This window comes from Hydra viridissima, unplaced genomic scaffold (assembly GCF_058129835.1).
Source record: "Hydra viridissima isolate aposymbiotic clone 2 unplaced genomic scaffold, HvirCarnegie_v1 scaffold_3, whole genome shotgun sequence".
NCBI classification, from domain to species: domain Eukaryota; kingdom Metazoa; phylum Cnidaria; class Hydrozoa; order Anthoathecata; family Hydridae; genus Hydra; species Hydra viridissima.
In genome coordinates, this window is record NW_028324302.1 from 17,621,153 (window position 1) to 17,643,113 (window position 21,961).

At 30.5% G+C, this 21,961-nt stretch overlaps 2 protein-coding genes across 10 annotated transcripts in view; both read right to left on the minus strand.

Annotated features, from left to right (window-relative positions):
• Positions 1 to 199: 199 nt before the first annotated feature.
• LOC145180594 (uncharacterized) lies at positions 200 to 13,890 on the minus strand. 3 transcript variants are annotated; one of them, XR_016450711.1, is made up of 13 exons: positions 13,688 to 13,890; positions 12,821 to 13,198; positions 12,259 to 12,463; positions 11,991 to 12,178; positions 11,730 to 11,825; positions 11,278 to 11,427; positions 9,284 to 9,422; positions 8,672 to 8,814; positions 8,016 to 8,397; positions 7,532 to 7,776; positions 6,740 to 6,963; positions 1,911 to 2,086; positions 200 to 1,641 (listed from the first exon to the last, which is right to left on the minus strand). XR_016450711.1 is itself a non-coding variant. In XM_080055507.2 (12 exons), exons 2-12 carry the CDS (start codon positions 13,178 to 13,180, stop codon positions 243 to 245), a joined length of 3,483 nt encoding a protein of 1,160 aa, XP_079911633.2. In that variant the 5' UTR covers positions 13,181 to 13,198; positions 13,688 to 13,890; the 3' UTR covers positions 200 to 242. The 3 variants fall into 3 exon arrangements, 2 of the variants coding, with proteins under 2 accessions (XP_079911633.2, XP_089937862.1); XM_080055507.2 differs by lacking the exon at positions 6,740 to 6,963; XM_090081736.1 differs by lacking the exons at positions 6,740 to 6,963; positions 13,688 to 13,890 and adding an exon at positions 13,280 to 13,531.
• Positions 13,891 to 16,361: 2,471 nt separating this feature from the next.
• Positions 16,362 to 21,961, minus strand: part of LOC145180593 (mediator of RNA polymerase II transcription subunit 23-like) — a 37,800-nt gene continuing 32,200 nt past the window's right edge. For 5 of the 7 annotated variants that reach the window (XM_090081409.1, XM_090081407.1, XM_090081408.1 and 2 more), the window contains 4 exons: positions 19,207 to 19,412; positions 18,884 to 19,004; positions 18,614 to 18,699; positions 16,362 to 16,625 (listed from right to left, as the gene is read on the minus strand). In XM_090081409.1, coding sequence (XP_089937535.1) covers positions 16,487 to 16,625; positions 18,614 to 18,699; positions 18,884 to 19,004; positions 19,207 to 19,412 — 552 coding nt within the window. In that variant the 3' untranslated portion in view covers positions 16,362 to 16,486. Of the gene's footprint in view, positions 16,626 to 18,613; positions 18,787 to 18,883; positions 19,005 to 19,206; positions 19,413 to 21,961 lie in introns of those variants that run through there. The other 2 variants (XR_016450619.1, XM_090081411.1) reach the window with 2 other exon arrangements.

Sequence of the window (21,961 nt, forward strand, 5' to 3'; positions counted from 1 at the left end):
ATCACGTTAAATTTTAAAACGACATTTTGTTGTCACGTTTGACACAAATTAAATTGGGACAAAAAGTCATTGAACAGATTTATGTTAAAGAATGAAATCCATTCTTTCGTAAAAGTATGGTGGGGGGTGGGTGGGGGGATACATAAACATCCGTTTCAAAAAAACTTCCTAATAAACAGGGTTTGGAAAATAAATAAACTTTATTTAATCTTATATCAATTAGTACTAAACCCCTTTGTTAACTACGCAAGATTAAATGGAAACATAGAAAAACACATATCTTCTAAATACTCCACTAAATGCGATCTCATCTCATGCTCAATAAAAATGATGTTCCGGGGGTCAATACCTATCGCCATTGACACGCAATAGGCGATAGCATACATTCCGCATTGAAAAGCTGATTTTTCATCTTCCAATCGTTCTATAAAGATAATGTTTTCGTTAACACAACCTTGAAAGGTGAGTTTAAAATACTGTTTTATGACTTTGGCCTTATCGCAATGAGCACAACAAAATATATAAATCCCATCGCCTATCTTCCCAGAGGCTGCCCAATGTCCGCTTTCAGCAAGATGAATTTGAAGAATGCGTTTTGTTTTATCTAAACCTGTAATTTCATCGCTAATCTCTGATAACTTTCGCGAATCGTATAAACCAGATACATCGCTAAACTGACACTTCAAAATAATTTGCGCACATTCAATAATATCAACTGATATTGGGTAGTTGGCTAAAATTTCGTTTCGGTCTCGCTGAGACAGCTTTATATTTAGTTCATCATCAACTATCCAAGCCTCCATTTTATTCGGTGAACATTCCAACAAACGGTTAAAACTTTGAACGTTTAAATTAGGAGCTCTATTATCTTGCATTACATCAATAGTTTCTTTTTTAATCTTTTTTTTCCCTGGTTCTGAGGAAGTAGACTGCATTTTCTTTGGCACAATAGACGAAGGAATTTTGGATTGTTCTAAATTTACGTAATTCATTATGATTTGCAAATCTAAATGGACTTTCTGCAACATGGCAACGTTACTCACTTGATGTAACGAGGAGGACAAACTCTGAAATATTGTTTTACAGCTTGTTATGAGATCACTTCTGTCACCATCAACGTTAACAGGAGTTGTTAAACTTTTGTTAACTTTTGATGGACAGACAAAAGCACAGTCTAAATTTCTTGCCTCCACATCTTTTGTTATAAGAAATAGGTTTTTATTTTGGTTTTGAGAATTCGTGACAGCCTCTTTATCAAAGCAAGAAAAGTCATAGTTGTATAAAGGATTTCCAGTGTAAATCAAAGGTAGCATGTCCCAACCCCGTCCGCTTAGACTTTGAAAAACGCTTAAAATATGTTTACATGGTAATTTATATTTTAACCAGTCACCACAAACGCAGGATGGAAAGGATGAAATATCACCGAACGATACAGGATATGACTTATCGCGATCATCTTTATCGTTTGTTATGAAAACTCCAGCCTGAATCTCAACAACCGTAAACTGGCTGGCATCTTTTAGTCGTTGAATAATGTGGGAGCCTACAGTTGCAGGCCTGTTTTTTAAAAATGCAGGTATAGTATCTGATCTTGTGAGTAAAATATGTCTTCCGTAATCTGCTATATTACCATCGACATACCTTTAAATAAAATACATAGATATATGATAAATATAAAAACATATGTGTGTGATTTTATATTTATCATATATGAATATATGTATGTATATATGCAAATATATGTGTATATACATATAGATATGTATATATATATATATATATATATATATATATATATATATATATATATATATATATATATATATATATATACATACATATATATATGGTAAAATAAAAAGCAACCAGGTAACAGTTTAAAACAAATTCTTATGTCAAGAAAAACCTACTTTCTATAAACTTCAGGAACAAAGGATTCAACTAAATGATTAATGAAGTCATGCAGTTTCCTACTTTTTATATAATTATAATGAAGATCACACAATGTGGAGATATCATCACGGAGATTTGCTTCCAAATGATATGTAGGTATAAAATGATCATGCCTGTAACCAACCACCCAACGCTAACAAGAAAATAATTGTCATACTAGAATATCTTTAAAAATAGATTACCTTGAGTCACAAATTACGTTTTACAAACCTTCATTTTCTGCTGTCTACAAAATTCAGTTTCTTTTTAATTCAAGGTGAGGGGATGGGGAAGGGTGGGGGTGGTTTTGGTTGGTTATTTGTTAATTTGGTTGGTTATTTGTTAATTTGGTTGGTTATTTGCTAATTTGGTGGGATGGGGGCGGGATGTGGGTGGAGTGGTTTTGGTTGGTTATTTGTTAATTTTATCTGCATCAAATAAGAATGTTTTTTTTTAAAAACAAATAAAGAGCTCTTACAAATGAAACGACAATTGATAATCTTATCTCCAAAAGAAGAAGACTGTAGAAGAAGACTGTAGAAGAAGACTATAGCCTTATTATTTAAACAACAAAAAATAGTAATAACTGTAAATAGAATTACTATACAAGAAGACCATTATGCTATAAATTAAATATATACCATGCAATAAATTAAATATAAGCTTTTAATTTTAGAAATTTCAACGTTGGAAAATCCCAATAGCCAATTTTTCAGGGAAATCATGGAAACATACCAAATAGCTGAAAATCTTTTAAAAAAAAACTTTCAATTATTCCATATGTTTTACGTTTTAGCGTGAAATGGAAAATTTGTTCAGTTTTAATAATAGATAAAGTATCCAAAGTAACCAAATGTGAAATAGTGTGCATCAAGAAAAAAATATTTCTTTTGAAATCATGTTTGAAACTCTCTAAAATTAATCCCACATATGAAGATATTCTGTGCAAAATATCATCTATAAATATTAAAATTAACCCATCGCTCAAAGACACTCAATTTTTTGATGAAAGCAAACATTTGTACAATACTTTGCTAAGACTACTAGTAATTCAAAAGAAATATATATTTTTTATAGTAGCAAACTATTTTCATATATTTTAGTACTTATGAATCCATCCTATTAACCAAAAAAACCTATGTATGAGCCCACCCTATAAATAAAAAAATAATGTTGGAAAAACAGTCTAAAGAATGCAGGGACCTGGTCAATTATAAAAGTCATCTGCTCAGATAGATTGTCTAATGACAAAAGCCTCACAATATGGCATTAGACATTCAGGATTACTTCATACTTCTTTAGACATCTAGTTGAGAATATTACTGGGGCAGTTACCAGGAGCCCAAGTTTCAAGAGTAAGCATGCTTAAATAGATTGTCTATATTTTAACAATAATGGCAAAAGCTCTGCAATATGGCACTAGACATAAGGATTTTATACCTCTAATTGGACATCCAGTTGAAGATATTACTGGAGCAAGACTACCAAGCATGAGAGATGTACTGAGGAATCTATTTTTCCTCATCAAAAAGAAAAAAATGACTGTTTCTGAAAGTGATATCACATTTCATGATGCGGAACATTCTGGCAAAAATGCAGACTGCCGACACAACAGAAATTTAACATTGTTAAAAAGATTAAAAAACTGTATGAAGAACATCTAAACATCATGACAAACACGAAAAGAAGCAGCAGCAAAGACAAAATCATACAGGAAAGCTTTGGTGCAAAATTAGATGATTTGTTTGACATCAATCATGCTGACTCTATGTCAATGATAAAAAATGAAGAAGACAGGGAGTTCCTAAAACTGCAGAAAGAAGGAAGAGTAGGTACCATTGGAGGCATAGACAAGAAACTAGCTAATAAAGAAGAGCTAAGGAGAAAAAAAAAGAAAATAAAGGCCTACCACATGTCAAGAGAAGAAGAACAAGAAAAACAGTTTGAAAAGGTGACATTACCACCAGAAAATTCATCAACTGAGGAAAATTTAGATGATAATGATGAAGATGATAAAGTCCAACTCAGTAACAGAAGGTCTAAGAAAATCCCCACAAATGCGCTCCACATTAGATAGAACAAATACCAGAATTCAAAAGTTCACAATGATTGTTGCTTCAGTTTTGAATGAAGTTGGACCATCTACAGCCAATGTTGTATAGCACTGTGCATCAAGTGAGACAAGAACAATGCAAAAACAGAGCTCATCAAATTAAAGCTTCTTTTGTTCCATTAAAGTGTGTGGTACATTAGAATAGCTAGCTCATGCCCAAGAACTGTGCAACTTCAAATGATCTAGTGGATTGTCTGCCAATATAGCTGACTTCACTTGCTGATGGAAATCTGAAGCTGCTAGGAGTTCAACCTCTTTCATCAGGAACTAGAAAGGATACCAGTCAGGCTGTATATGATTTGCTTCATTTTTGGAATGCACATTCAGAGGTTACTGGCATGTGCTTTGATACAACAGCGGCCAACACTGGATGCAAAGCAGGGGCAGCAACACTGATAGAAGAGCTATTGGGGAGAAATTTACTCTGGCTGAGATGTAGACACCACATGATGGAAGTCTTTTTTTCTGACGTCTTCACAATATGCTTTGGATTCTCATCTGGTGCTGACATACCTATGTTCAAGAGATTTAAACAAGCCTGATATACGCTGGTATCTGATTTTAATCATCAGATTAAAAAAAGACACAGCACAGCCTCTGATACCATCCACAGCAGAGGTGAGATACTTCATCACACAACAGTTAGAAATTTTACATTCCAGAAATGATTATCTTGAACTTCTATAGCTTACAGCTCTAGCAGTTTGAACTGATTTGGAGGTAAGCTATGTTGCTAGTTTCAGTGATTTTTACTACCAAAATTGTAAATACATAAAAGTTTACATAATTTACCAATTTCTAGGTGACAATCAGAAGACCAGGAGCCTTCCATAGAGCCCACTGGATGCCTAAAGCCTTTTTTTCACTCAAGATGGAACTTCTTCTGAAAGGAAAGGAAACTGCTATTGGGCTAACTAGGAAACAGGTCAAGTCTATCAGTTGGTTGAATCAGTTTGTTGTGTCTGTGTATCAAGAGTCATGGTTTACATACAACACACCAGCTGATACACCTCTAAATGATGTGCTCCTGATACAGTGCCGGAAGGCATATGAAGACAAGCAAGTCCAAGAAGCAGGACTGAAAATGATACTTTACCATTCCTGGTATTTAAGCCCAGAGCTGGCATCACTATGTTTGTTCTCCCAGAAGATTGAAGCAATCCAGAAAGCAACACTTGTTAATAGCATGACATCAGAGAGGGGAGCTCACTTGATCAAGAGATTGCCAGCATGCATCGAGGACTTACAGCTGTTGTCACCATTCTTGAGTACGCTAGACTTTAATGATAGCTTCTTTATGTCAGTCCTGATACTTGGCCAGAAAAACCACCTTATCTTAAAGCAGCCAAGGTGATTGCACACCTCTCATGTGTAAATGATTGTGCAAAGTGAGGGGTTGCAAATTTCTGTTGCAAGTTGTTGAAAAACACAGAAAAGAACTTTGTTCTTCTAATCGCATTGATCTACTTCACATTTTACTTTCTTGTTTAAATACTTGTTTATTCTATATACTCTTACAATTTTAAATAATATGGCATTACATAATTATGCTATAAATTTAAGACAATTAAGAAAAAAAAAAATTATTGTGCAAAACATGTCATTTTTGATATTTTGTAAAACTAGATGTTGTTTTTAAGGGATCAGTTAATATAATGTGATTGGAAAAATATTTAGAAATAGAAGTTAACTGGTATGTTATATTATTTTGAAAGGGTATGCAATATGATTTTCAAACATATTTTTTGGAATACTCTAATGTGGAAGTAGATTACAGGAAGTGCTACCAATCTTGAACTTATGGGGTTTGATACCTTTAAGAATCAAAGTTCTTAATTGTGCACCAAATTTTTACGTACTATTTCCAGAAATGAATTTTTTTCATTTAGATGATTTTATGAATGAAAAATAGCCATTAACAGAAGTTATAAAAGTATATATACTTCATATATACTCTACATGCATAAAGTATATATACTTCATATATACTCTACATGCATTAAGTATATATACTTTTATATATACTACTGTACTTTCAGAAAATTTATTATTTTAAAATTACATCTTTTAACTGTCAATTAGCTATATCCATGAGTAGAGATTCTAAAATAATCACACTGCTCTATTTATCTATTGTTTAACTTATTTTCAGAATGTGTTAAAAGTTGAATATTACATGTAATCAATTTTCATGATTTATTTTATACGCTTCATTTTTACTTTAAATTGACTGCAGAAATAACAAAGCAACATGTTAGTTTTTTTAAAATTTAATCTACTGCATTTTTATAGTTTTGTAAAGAGATGTTAGCATTTTGGTGTAAAGACATGTTAGTGTTATGGTATGTATAATCTTTTAATGATCTTGTAAAGAAGATCTGAAAAACCAATAAGGGATGTTTAAATTTATAGCCATTTATTGGATTTTGCTGTAAAGTAAGATATATACAAAATATAATAGCTACAATCAAAATTGCCCAGTCAATATGATAATTTACTTTGAACAAATTTGATATATTTTCCTGCTTGAAATGGAATTAATAGCTTGCTACAAACATCTACAGAAAAAAACACATTTTCCTTATAAAAATAGAATAAGTAAAAATTTTTCATGGTGCTTTAAATGAAAATCTTCATCTATAAAATTCAGTATCAGGATTTGTTCCAAAATGGCAGAAAATTACTTTTAATTACTTAATTTCTATTTACAGGACCACCAATCTTCCATAGAGAGTATGCAGTGACACCATGGTTGCAATCCTCATTACCAGGATGGACAGCAAGTCCTCTGGGGGATTTCATTGTTACTAGCTGCAATTACATTTTTATTGTAAAGAAAATTGATACGCTTCCAGGTTGGACACCAAACCCTCTGTTTTGTATTGAAAGCTTAGTTTCTCTCATCATGTGAATACCCTCTATGGAATAATATAGAACCTATTGCAACAGCCACAACATAACGAAAAACTTCTATTTATAAGCATATCAATTTACAAGCATATCAGTTACTGAGTGTGAAAAAAAAAGTTCATTGCAGCTTTCAAACAAACTACAAAAGTGATATACCTGGTTATATGAATATTAATACATACAGTAAGTAATATTAATACAACCAGACATGCCAGAAACTTACAAGAAGTTAAATAAATCATATAAGAAACTTAAATTTCAAGCTGTTTTAAGACAAATACAACAAGTACACTACCTACTTCATGAAAAAATGTTTAGGAAAAAGGAAAGTGGGTAAGAAATTTTTATAAACTTGTTTTAGTAGCTTTTCAGTAGTTTGACATTTCTAGGTATCATTTTAAGTTTAAAAATGATTAACATTCTCATTAGGCTTGCACTAAAAAAATCCTTCAGAGCAAGTTACTTTGTAATAGTGAGTTATTTTGACTGAAATGAAAGTATAAACCTTTTCCCCAAAGATTTTTATCAGGTAATGTATAGTAATTTGTAACTAAGTATTAGTAACTTCTTGCTTACTTTTGCCTCTGCCAGCCATTTTGATGAAAACCAATCTCTTAACCTATCAGAGCATTTCCACACATCACTTTTTTCAAGCTTTTGAGCAGATTCTTGCAAAGTTTCTTCAGTGTAAGACTCAGCAATAGAAACAAATCTATCCATTAAATTTTCATCTGTTCCCAGGCTCTTTAGGTTCATTGCATCATTCAACCAGGCCATCCAAGCATTGTTACATGTAGTTTCAGATATATAAGCAAAACTATCTGTCAATGAAATAAAAAGTGAAAAGTTCCGGAAATAAAAATTCATCATCAATAAACACTCTAGGATGGTTATAAAACAATAAGCCAAGGTGGATTTTAATATTGGTAGTGACAGCCAACTCTCAGTAGAAAAAAAACAACTTTTCATACTACATAAACACCGAATACGTAATGTATGCATACGAATATGTAATGAAATTAAAGAGGAAAAGATGAAATATATAGGTAAATATATATACCAGGAAATACTTCTTCAACAACAGATGAAAACTCTTCACAGCATTCCAAAACAAAAAATTTTGGTGACCAATCTGAATTCCATTCCAAAGCTTTTTGCAAGCCATACTTAATACCTGATTTTGAACGCGATGGTATTATAAACAAAAAAACCAGTTGGTAATCTACATTGGTTGCCACAAATATAGCATATAAAGGGAAAGGGATACTCTGAAATTTGCTTGTAACTTCTGCAAAAATAACTTGCCTGCCATACCTTTTTAAAAGTCTTTGTTGATTAGTAGTTTGAAATGCAAAAATGTTTTTTGATTCTATGTTTGAGTTCATACATACTTCTTTATCTTCCTCAATACTCAAATGTATAAGACGCTCATCGTGATTATCCTGAGTTTGAAATCAAAAAAAGGAATAAGTCATTTATCTAAATAATCAAAATTTACTTTATTCCTCTCAATGTTTTTCTACCTACATTCTAATGAATTTTAACCATTCGAAAAATGTGTAAAAGGAAAACTTTTTAATATCAATATTTATGATAAAATAAAAACAAGAAGCTTTTCTAGAAATTATTTTTATGCTATTAAGTGATAAAACAGGTTTACATAATTCCATAAATTAAAACCAAACAATTGCAAAAGAGAAAAGCTATAAAATTTACCTGCAAATGTTTTACAAGTTGATTAAGTTGAATGACATCTTGTGCTGATAGTTTACTAAATAACCTAAACTTATAAATATAATTAGCAATATCTTTATCGGTTGGATAGTAACGTCGACGGTTCTTTAATGGAGGGTTGTTATCTAAGATAATAAAATAACTTTAAATAGTTAATACCAAAAGAACTAATAAAATACTTAGTATTTACAAATTTTATAGAACATTTTTAAAAAATCAAATGATACAAAGTATCCTAATTAAAAATTTATTTCTCAACATATTAACCTACAGCCTTAATATTCAAACAACAAAAAGCCTACAGCCTTAGTATTCAAACAACAAAATAATTCTAATAACTGTAAATAGAAATACCACACTAAAAGACCATTAAATTCAAAAAATGCTATAGATCAAATATACAAGATTTTAATTTTAGAAATCTCAACTTGGGAAAATTACTCACTAAAATTTCTTTGGGTAAGTTAAATCACTCATCATAGGTTTATAAAAATAAGGTAAATTGTTCACAATGGGTCTGAAAAAAATTTAAATTATCCTTCAAGAAACTAAATACTAGAGAATCAATAAGATCCTTCAGACTTAAAATTTTACCTTGAAACAACTCAGTTTTTACATATTCCTCTAGATCATTCTTGATAGACGATAGCAATGTATGATCTCCATAAATCCATGTCAGCTCCATAATTTTCTCCCTTATAATTGGATCAATTGGTTCTTTAACAAGAGTATTCTGCAAAATAATAGAATATTCTACCAGTATTCTAACCTAGACTACTAAAAAAATCTTTTAAGAAAATTATTTAAAGTTTCCTAATATAGTTACCATATTTATTCATTTTAGACTGATATTTCATAATCTCCAATAAAAAAAAAAACGGAGGGGATGCAAAAGTTATTGAGGTTTATTGCAGAGTTTACTTTAAATGTATTAATAATGTCATAGGTTCTTCTTGTATTATTTTTTATATTGCTTTTGTATGATGATGCTGATCTTTTCTGATGTTTGATAAAAAAAAATTTGTTTAGATACAGTAGTGTAGCTAAACTAAGAGGATGGGGGGTGGTGGTTAATTCTTACTTAATAGGAAGTTAATAAGTAATCAATCATTAATTTTCTAGATACTTTAAAGAGTTTTTTTTTCCATTTTTTCAGACCTTTTATCAGACAAACTGAAAATGAAGTGAATTGTGACCTCCAAATAAGCAGCACAAGTGACAGACTTTAATATTGGTAAATTGACCCAATTAATCTTAGCAATCAAAAATAGACGTTAATGTCAATATTTAAAGTGGCCTCCTTTAGCTTTGTAACATGCTCTGACATGTTTAAGCATAGATTCAACCAATGTCATGCATAACTCATGTGGGATGTCCAACAAAGTTTTCTCCAACTTCTCCTGGAGGTTCCTCCTAACTGGCGTGGTAGGTGTAGTTACCATTTTTCTATTTATCCATAATCAAATTCTTTTAATAGGGTTTTAGATCAGGAGATTATGCATACCCTTATATGACTGTTACACTGTTCTCAGCATTGAAAAATCAATTTTGATGTGTGAGCAGTTTCTCCATCTTGTTGAACTTTTCAGGTTTTCAGATTAAATTTCCCATATACTGTAGCAGGGAAAATCGGGGCCATTCATTAAAAAACCTTTAAAGAATTTGCTAGGTTATCTTATCCAATTCATTTAAGCCATTTGAAGAAGAAAAAAATTATAATACAAGCATGAAAAAAAAAGAGTGCGTATGGTAAAAGCATTTTTTCTAGTGTTTCTTTGGAGATGAATTGGTTGACTCAACCCATGCAAATGCTGCAACATCTGGTACAGTGATGGGAAATACATTTCAAGATTTCAGCAAATTTCTCCAACTTTTTTGATCTTTTGTACACAAATTTTGTAAGATGGTTCTCATCTTTCAACCATTTGATAATCACTAGTGATTTTCAATTAAACATTTCAAAATTTTACTCTTAACTGAAAATAATTTTCAATCAACCTTCTAGAGACCAGTGCAATCTATCTTTACACCACTTGTGTTGCCTTGATCTATCACTTTAGTTTGTCTCATAATTTTTTTTTATCCATTTTTATAGTTATTGCTACATTATTTACTAAGGTTTACCAACTTGAACTGTAAAAGCTAAATCTGGTTGTTTTTGAAAACACAAGCTTTATTTGTTACTTAAATACTACTCGGTGATAATTTGCAAAAAAAAAAAATTAGTAATTGCAAAAGACATCCAATAAAAATAATGCATCTAAAATAAATGCTGGTTTTAAAGAAATGCACTATAACTTTATAAACATACAATGCTATTTAAACTATGACCATTTTATTAACTTTAGTCAAGTTATACAACTTCCTGAAGATAATTAAACAATTTATTAAGAACAAAAAAAAAATCAATATCTTGATCAATATAAATTTTACTCAAAAAAAAACTACTAAATATTTTATAATACATGCATGCATTTAGATGTAATGGGGCAGATGTATAGGAATAAATTCAACAATACTTATGCAAACCATGGACAAATTTTTACCCAATAAACATTTGAAAAACATATTTAAGCAAAAAACTGAACCTCTCCAATCTCATGATTGCTATGGTCTGAGATGTCTGGCAGTGTTCCGATGTACTCAATAATATGTCCTAGTTTACCCTCACAGGTTTGTAGTGCACTGCGTAACTTTTGTGAATTTTGTGTGCGTAAATACTCTGAATTATGTGAAATCTAAAATTAAGTTTTATATTTAATAGTTATGGTAAAAATAGATTGAACAAGGTAAGTAAGTTAATAAATTAGCAACTCTCTAAATTATCATTTTGATAACTATTTAAATAAATTTATTTTATTTTCCTTTTTGTTTATTAGTTCTCTTTAAACAACAGCAGATAATTTTTAACATAGAAGCTTTGTTTGGGATGAGAATAAACCCAATTGAATAAAAAAAAAAAACAAGCAACTTTTGAAAATAAAATAGTCTTTGAAAAGTGTTTGAAGAAAATAATCACCCATATAAAAAGAAAAACTACCTTATACTGTGGAAACTTAGCTATTTGTTTGACAAATATTTTAGCAGAGCAGCCTTGCTTTTTGGTCATTCTTGATCTGTGCTTTTTAGGCATATGCTATAACATAGAATACAGAATAAATCATTTAATTATCAAACCTAATTAACATCATGGTCATTATCAACATGATGATGATGATGATCATTATCATGAGCATAATTATTACAACATAACCATCATTTAACAAAAATTTATTATCTTAGAAATTGAACTACAATTCACCTCATTAACATGGGGAACATCTTTCAACCTCATTTTACTTCTTCCTAAATGGCACATGTATGCCTTTTCACCAATATAAATGAATGGCACACCCTGAAATGGAATCTGTACTGCACATTCCTCAGTACTTGTAAGATCACGGGACTGCCAATGAATGCGGAATTTTGAAGTTATATCAATGGAGGAGACTGAATAACAGAAAAAATTTTTTTTTCTAGAACAAAGTAAAAAGTTTGTCACTGAAAAAGTTTTTATTCAAACAATTTACCAGTTGAACCGTAAGCCTTTGTTTTCTTAGCAACAACAAAATGTGAAAAAGTGTCTTGTGTATGAACACGAATAAGGTCTTCTACTTCTTTTTCTGTTGAAACACAGAAATATTTTCCTTTGATTGATGAGGATAGTATTGAAGTTGGATTCGCTTTTGTACTTGAAAGGTTGCTACTTGAGAAATCCAAACTGTCAACAACTCTCTAAGCAGTAATAGTCATAATAAAAAAATTTATATACTTAGCAACTCTCACAACAAAGTTGACACACACAAAGAAAAAATATTAGCAAATAAGCAATTGTAACATCTACAGAAATTGTGACACTTGTACTAAACTGTTTACCTTTGTACTTTCAAGGTAAAAAAGAAAAAAAATAACTTTTAAATTTAACAGAATCAAAAATTATACTACAAAAATCTTTTACATAAATTAAACATTTTTGCTTGGTAAATTAAACTTAAAGAAAAAAAAAATCATATTTAAAAAAAAAAACTTTTAAGAATAAAACCAGTGTTAGAATTTAAATATATACCTTTAACAAAAAAACAAAAAAACAACCTGTTTATTATCAATTGGCATCACCATTTTATTGTAATGATTGACTGAATGAGTGGTATCTGATTTTTCAAAGTCCATAACATCCATTTCACATACACTGGATGGAACACTATCACAGCTAATAGAATTAGCTGTAATGACAACATTTTCCATAGCACTTAGTTTTGCAACACTAGATATCATTTCTGGATTTGCTTTATTTACTTGTAATAACTGTTTCTCATTCTCATTTTCATTATAAGCTTCCTGAAAATAGATGTGACTAACTTCATTAGAAGTCATAGCAACTTCATTAGAAGTCATAGCAACTTCAGTATTTGTTTCTAACATTTTATTACTCATGAAAACACAAAACGTCATACTTTCTTGGGATTTTACCTGAAAGAGAATTAAATTAAAAAATAAATATTCAAAACACATATATTTAGAAAGTAATAAACATTTTATGTAGATAATTACCAATTAAGGTTAATTTGAGATGTATTATCAATAATGAATAAGGTTGGTACTGTGATTGTTTTTGGGAATAAGTTTTAGTAAAAATCTCTCCTTCTTTTTATAGATAAATTATTTACATTTGTGTAAACAATTTCAAAAGTTATGAAATTTTACATTTTATTTTTGTTTATCATTAATGCATAATAAATGAGTATTTGCATATTCTAGATAAAATAAAAAAAGGCACCCATTTTTTAATATTTTTCTTTCTGTATGGGTTATGCAATAAGACAAATAAATAAACAGAAAAAAAAACAAACAAACCAACATGTACAAAGAAGACTAGTATTTGCATATTTATGTAAATGCTATTTATGGATTACATATTGCTCGACATAAATTTTACATTTTAAACTAATATACACTTACCAGACGGAATATTTTTTGAAAAATTCCATTTTTGTACTCTTAACTACTTTCGATAAAAGACAGTACTTAAGCCTAATTAGTTTTTTGTTTACACCATTAAACTGTAGTTATTTGTTCTTACTAATTATCTGATTTATCAATTACAAAGTATATGTACTTAGTATGTATATGTTCGACTTAAGAAACGATTGACGAAATTATCCGCGATAACGCATGCGCAGAAGTAGAATTTCAAATAGTCAAAAATAGATTTTCCTCTGGAACCATAAGAGCTTATTTAACTAATGCAAATTAAGTCTTCTCAAAGTAAAACTATTTTTAAAAAATAAAAAGTCGATTGCCATAAAAACGATTTTACTAAGGCATTAGTATTTGCTACCACACTTGCTTATAGCAAACGATGCTTAAAATCACTTTCAACAGTTGTCACTAATGTTCGAAAACCGTTATTTAATAACGAAAGTAAATTAAGAAACTACAGTTTAGATGTTGGAAGGTATAATCATAGGGAAATTAGCACTCTCCCTCCATCATCATCCACAGGGAGACATATTTAATTCGATTTTTCGAAATAGATTTTATTATCTTTGAAATTTGGTGAGTAAAACACATATCAAAATACATTTGTAGTCTTCGACTAATGTAAATCAAAATGTATAGGTTAAACATAAGAAATATTATTTTTCTTCATTTTCATTCCAATAAAAAGCTATTCGATTAAATTTCCCATATATTGTAGCAGGGAAAATCGGGGCCATCCTTAAAAGAATTTGCTAGGTTATCTTATTCAATTCATTTAAACCATTTGAAGAAAAAAAAAAATTATAATACAAGCATGAAAAAAAAATACAGAGCTGAGAGAGTTAGCATTTGAACAGAAACCAAAAAATTGAAAATACCAAATACTTGGACTGAACTCAGACGTGTAGGTTTTATGAAGAGACATGGTGATAAGCTATCTATGCGCACACCAGAAGCAACATCTCTTCATTGCATTCCTTCTTTCAGCAAACATAATGAGAAGATTTTCTACAGTAAATTGGAGAAAGTTATGAGAAAAGGGTTTACTCGTGATTGTATATGAAACGTCAATGAGACTGATGTATTAATTTACCAAAAACTATTGTAACAGATTGGCAAGAAAGGAGGCTTGACAGTTGGAGTAGAAGGTCATCCGAAAGCAAACGTATGGATAACCCACGAAAGCTTCATTTTTTCCTTTAAACATCTTACAAAATACAGTAAACCAACTTTAGAATCTCCATTTCTTCTACTAGATAATCATAAATTCTACATTTCACTTCAATTTAACAACAACTACAGAGAAAATCACATCACACTGATGAGTTTCCCTCCTCATTGCTCCCATGAACTGCAGCCGCTCGATAAATGTGTTTTAGGCCATTCATATCTTTTTTTAACCCAGGTGTCAAGTGGTGTCAAGAACATTTGAATGCCGGCAAATCACAATCCATACTATCATCCCTTCCATAGTGAACTACAGGCTTGTTCATATGTTTAATCAAAAAACGTTCTGTCTGCCTTGAGATCCACAGGAATCTATCCATTTGATAGAAATACCATTCCAAAGGAAAGATTTTTTCATCTTACACCACCGATAGTCCTCTTCTTAAAAGCAGTGCCAGCAACACAGTAACTGACCCTGGTGAACATTACAACACACCATAAGTGACTCAAATACACTAGTTACAAATCAGAGTGCGTCCCTGCTTTGCCATTTGGCTGCCTTCAATTAAGCATACAAGAATAAAACCGTGACAAAAAAAGAGAATGAATATAAAAGAAAATGGCTTCCTTTTATTCCAATGAGGCGCCAGAGTAGAGAGAACATTTCAGTTACCTATAGAAACTGTTTCAAAACAGGATACACGTGGAGTTCTCCCATATTAAGTGGCTACAAATGCAACTGCAAAATCTAAAATAATTTTTGAGATTTACTTTAGCCACTTAAAATTATGGTAACTTTTTGATGTTTTGCCCCAGGGATGGATTAATTGTCCTAACTTAACCTAAGCATTTTATTACCTAATATTTCTGAAAAGTAAAGACTGATTTTATTTCACTTATTTATTGCATGAATGTATGAGTTGCATCTTGTTCGTTAACTCTGAAAATAATTATAATAATAAAATAGTTACTATAATAATAAATTAAAATAGTAAAATATTTATGATAATAAAATAGTTGTAATAATAATCTTTTAAACTAAAAATACTTGTTTCATTTAAAGTTAATTATGGATCAAAGTCCTATGAAGACGATACACATGTTTTAACCAGCGCGTGACGCAAACTACTAAAATGTTTCCAAACAAGTTTTCGACACCGAATATTAGGATGCAAGAATCATGAAAGCAATGCTAATCAAAATCTTGTCATTTTTATTTCTCGTTGGGGTGATCACTACGAATACAATAAACCCTATTTGTTTAGGTTGTTTTTCTAAACTCATTAAAAATACTTTAAACAGTTTTAGTTTTCTAAAAACAAATGCTATTCAAAGTGTTTTATTTTTTTTTTTTGTAACGGTTCAAAGTCCACACGCGCTTTTAGTCGAATTCTTTTCGCCGCAGTTTTAAATAAAAATTTGATAAAAACTTTGAGGATTGTTTCACGTTGAAATCTTGAAGTGGTTCTTAAAATATAATAAGAACTTTTTGATTCTATTTTAGACTTTAAATAATGTATTACTAAATATGTACATTCTACGGACTACGTAATATATGCAGAAAGCATATTTATATACTTTCTCCATTTTCTTAACGAGTGCTGAGTTTTGTTACTGTTGGCCACCTTCTTCTTTTTTAGGAAAAGCCATAAATTTAAGCTTGTTCTGCAGAGCCGGATGAAAATTAGGTAACGTACTTTCGACCGCTTCTCTCAAATGATCACCAGCAAACATATACTTTATGTGATAACTATATGAGTTGATACCAAGTTAAAGATATTTTTGCAACTATTGTAATTTAAAAAAGTATATTTACATCAATTATCATTATACTAATATTAGCAGACAATTATTATTTTTATTAGTACTTTCCAATATTGTTAATAGCAGCAGTGTAGATTTCTATCCCTAGATGAACAAGTACGTCATTTTTCCCTTGAATTCACATATGAAAATATTTATCATAGAATTTCAACTTTCACTTTGTTTTAAATTCAATATCAACCTCTAATCACCAACAGTATTGTAGTATTCATTACCGTCAACCGGGGTAGCTTTGGTCAGTTTCGGCAGTTTTTCTTAAACATCTCTGAATCTTATTAATTTTTTTACAGTTTTCTCTTGTGGTAATAAGATTATAGGTCTTGGCTATAGGCCTCTATATTTATTTTTTTAATTTTTTTTTTTACAAATATTTATTTCTAAACGCCTAAAAGAACCAATGTTACCCCAGGTTTTGGGGTAACATTGGTCATTTACTATTTATCATGTTTGATCAATAATATCCCTGCTATGGGGTAACATTGGTCACTTTTTGGAGTTTTAAAAAATCAACAGTCCTTAAACACTTAAAGAAACATGAAATAAACATTTAAATGAACAAAAAAAATTTTGCAACTAGCTCCCTGTTATTGTGCAAAAGTCATTAAAAGTCATTTTCTAGTAGGTCATCATCGTCATCTGAGGATGATGACACTTGTTCAACTCTTCGCCCTTTTCTTGTCATGGTCATGTCGTGGTAAGAGATGTGTTATTCAACAGATCTTGCGGTGTTATCGCCATCTTGTTGCAATTCATCGAAGTAAAGGTTAACATTCAATGCATCGATCTCGGCACGTGGAGGTTTCACATTGTCTGCCAACCTCTGGGTTAAATTGTTTCGTTTTATAAAAGATTTGAACTAGCCGTCACCGGGAACGTTGTTTTTGAACCGTGAATCATGGACACCGGATCGATCCAAGTAATCTTTCACTAGAAGCTTGATATCTATTGAAGTCAATGGAATTTTCCAGTGGAAGAGGGTGTTGATCGAAATTACAAGATGAGTTTCAGTCTCATTACTTAGACGCAACGGTGTCCCTACCTTCTTCAAATATCGATTTTTACACTTGTTTTGTAGTGTACCCAATGGAATTCCAAACTGTCGACTAGCCTTTCGCATGCTCATTCTTCCAGTTAAGCATTCTTTCATAGCATTGGGCAACGTTTCTCGACTGTATAAAGTTGCATATGCTCTTGAACCAGGCTTTCGCTTATATTTCCTCGGCATTTTCACCGGCTAAGAATCCAAATGGTTTAATAAATGTATCAGAAATGTCAAAAAACGCCAAAACAATTTCAATGTAGTCTACGAAGTAACTGTGCTATATTCACAAAAACTGTTGATATACCAAAATTGTTGATATAAATTGTTGATATAAATTGTTGATGTAAATTGTTGATATATATTGTTGGTATCCGTAACAAAATTAAAACATACGTTATCTTTGTTAAATTTTAAGAATTTAAAAAAAATCAACAATTGACCAAAGTTATCCCGGCGACCAAAGTTACCCCGGTTGAGGGTAACTAAGATGGATCAACTGGAAAGCAAAGTTTAATCTTTGTAATCACCATCTGATCCGACAAAATTTGATTTTTCACATTTTTTAAACCTGGGATCTTCTCGATAGATTTGAAAAATTCTCAGTTTCTTTTTTGCATTCACTGCACTCTTTTTCAAAACTTTGAATTTACAGGCTGAAAAATCTTAAGCCTTTTACATGTTAAAACCACTTCACATGTAATTACTTCATATGTAACCATTTCACATGTAAAAACCACTTCACATGTAAAAATTTTAAGGTTTTTCTTCGAAGGAGCTAATATCAAACGAGCTAGTATCAATAAAAATTACGTTCTTTATCAAACAGATAAAGAATAGAACATAAACATGCAAATACTACATGAAAAAGATACAGAAAATCAGCGATAAGATCTATAAACACCAAAGATGCGCTATTACGACTAACTTGCTCAAGAAGATAGTAGAACTCCTTAGCGATCTGCAACAAGTGGCGAAAAGATTAAACAACAACAAAAAAAATTGCTCATTTTGAGAGAGTCGTTGATTTGTATACAAAAGATTAAAGCTGCGAAGAAAAAAAAGCACTGATTTATAATAAAAAATATATTAAAAGTAGAGAAAATCCCGACCATAATTAAAAGTAGAAAATTATGATTGAATACCTCGAACAAACTCCTCGTCCTTTCTTCTTGAAATCGTATGAGAAATGGTCCGAACAAACAGAACACAAATAGTAATTGAGTTTCGTTATGTATTAAAGACTTTAAAGTTTCTTGGAGAAATCTGGAGAAAAATGTTAGTTTATATCTTTATTACCAACATAATTAATAAAAATAAATTCGATAATCAAATAAGACTGAAACAAATCTTAAAAAAATAAAATTAAAAAAAAAATTTCTACATTTTAAAAACAGTTCGCTTTTAAAATTCTGCCGTTAACCGTAGCGCCTAATAAGTAAAGAAAAAAAGTAAAAATTTAGCGTACCTAGGGAGAGTAGAGAACTGACCAACGGTAGCATGTAACCAGGTTGCGTGAAAAGTTGCAAGCACGCGCTCTTCATAAGAATTACAACCATCTTCATGAAAATCAAAAAACGACGGTAGTGCAGATGTTGAAGAAAGAACTTTATGTGCCAAATTTGTTTGGATTAAGTCAGATACTTTTTGGTTGACAGCGCTCAGATATGAGTTCTATAAGTTGCAAATACAGACCAAAGTAAAAAAAGAAGCCACTTTAAGACTGTCAAACTTGTGTTGATTACGATAAGTCCGGAAGAGATTACCATGCTTCGGGAAAACCCTTTTTTTTTACCCCAATAAAAAAGTCAACTATCTGTGGTATTACCAAGGTTTACATCGTGTAGTCTACTTAATTATACTAGAATTTTCTTTAAGAAAAAAGTCTGAGGTCAATTTAGACTTTTGAAACGTTTCAGAGAGACTTGTGCCTACAACATTAGCCAGCCTATCCGGTCCAGATTATGATATAGGCACATTAGGCACAGTGCCTACGAAAGCTACACGGTCTAGGATCAATTTCAATCTTTTAATTTTTCGTCCAACAAAATGAAAGGCATAAAAGTTTTTTCTTTAATATCTACTCAAACCAATTTTTCCAAATGAATACATGAATACAGCGATGAACATTCGAAAGAAATGTATGCACTTTTTAACGTATACAAGTTATCAAATCTTAAATGCAATTTTCTAGTTTTTTGTGCCGCGAATTCAAAAAAATTCTATTCAAAGTAACTTTGTAAAAGAACTTCAATGGAGAGTATTCCGAGTGATGAAAAGCGCTGTTGTCCAGGGCTTGAGAGAAGGCAGATTTTTTATTAATTTCAGTTTTGAAGGAAAAAAAAACGTTCTCTGCAATAGTTTTGTCCCTAAAATTATGATGTACATTCTTAGAATAAACTTGCAAGGTACACTGTTAGAACAATATACATAATTGTGAAGCTGTTGATTAGTTGAAATAAGGGCTTTAATCGTTTCAGTTGCTGCTTTCTTTTCAGCAAACATATGTAAGAAAAGAATAAATTCATCAGCAAATTAATTTATCCATGTTACGATAGAAGCATTGGATAATAGTGGTTACGAGTCACTTTCAGAAATTTCATCTAATGATTTTTGAATTTCTAGATAACTTTCACAAAGAACACGAATTGTGTCACATGAATAACGTGCGCTTTTAATTCATTTTTTGTTTGTTTGTTAACTTAGCCCATCCATGTTGAGGCAGAAAATAATAAATAAGTACTTGTCATTAAATAAGTACTTGTCATCATGTTGTTCAAGAGGAATGGACTGTATATCTTTCTACCACATTGCCATCACTGGTTACATAATGGAATATCGTCTGGTCTGTGACTAATATCAGGTGTAGAATCAATACTTATACCATAGTATTTAGCAGTTTTTGATTTCAGATATTAGATACTTTCTTTACCTCTGATGCCAATAGCTCAAAATTCATAGCAAATTGTTGATGAAAGTAGCACAAATTTCTCTTTCCTAGATTCAACTTCTTTCAAATATAATCTGCTAGAAATGGATCGAATTCTGCCAGTTTGGAATTGATTTGAAAACGTATTACTATCAAATAGCTTGCAAATATGACAGTACATTGTTAGCAGCAGCTAAAGAATGAGCCAGTCTTTCTGAACAGTTTCTCCACATGCCATATGCCTAAAAAAAATTCTTTACTTGCATACCGTTTCCTTTCACCAAACACTTCACCAGAAATACAAAAGTCAAGATTTTGGCATGAAATATTATCAGAAAAATGGTAATCATATGATTGATGTAGAGCTTTTGTAATATTTTCCATCGTTGTGTCTTTTTTTATTTTCTGTTGATTAGCATTCTGACTATTCCGAAGAAAATTTTGTTTTTATGTATTAAAAGCACTAATCTCAGTTGATAAATCAAACTGAGCATTCTAGCAGTAACTCTCCAAATCCTTATCTATGAATTTCATAATAATAGACCCACTTATTCTGTTCAAGATGTTCTAAGATTTAATTAACGAGTGATTAAAAGAAGTTGAATAGAAAGCATGGACACTGTTGTTAAATGTTGTTAGTATTAGTACAAAAATATTATCAAACTGAAATGATAAATATATGAAAGCTATGTATTTTAACATAATATATATATATATACATACACATATATGTATATATATATATGTATATACATGCATACATATACATATATGTATCTAAATATATATACATATGATAAATATATGAAAGCTATGTATTTTAACATAATATATATATATATACATATACATATATGTATATATATATATGTATATACATACATACATATACATATATGTATATAAATATATATACATATGATAAATATATGAAAGCTATGTATTTTAACATAATAAAAAAAATTGTGTTTATATCAACATTTTTTTTTATATTTTAACTTGAAAAGAAGAAAGAATTTTTCATAGTCAAAATCGTAAAACGTAAAAAATTTGTTTACAGCACTTTAACTACAGTTTCTCTTAATTCTAACAGCACCTTGTAAAGAAAAATATATACACATGGAGTATGTATACATTTTGTGTGTCATTCATTGAACATAGTTAAAAAAAAACTTTCTAGCAGCAAAAAAAAAAAAACCGTCCCAGACAACTCTCCCCCTTAGGAGTAGAGCATGTAAATAAATAAATACATACATACATACATACATACATACATACATACATACATACATAC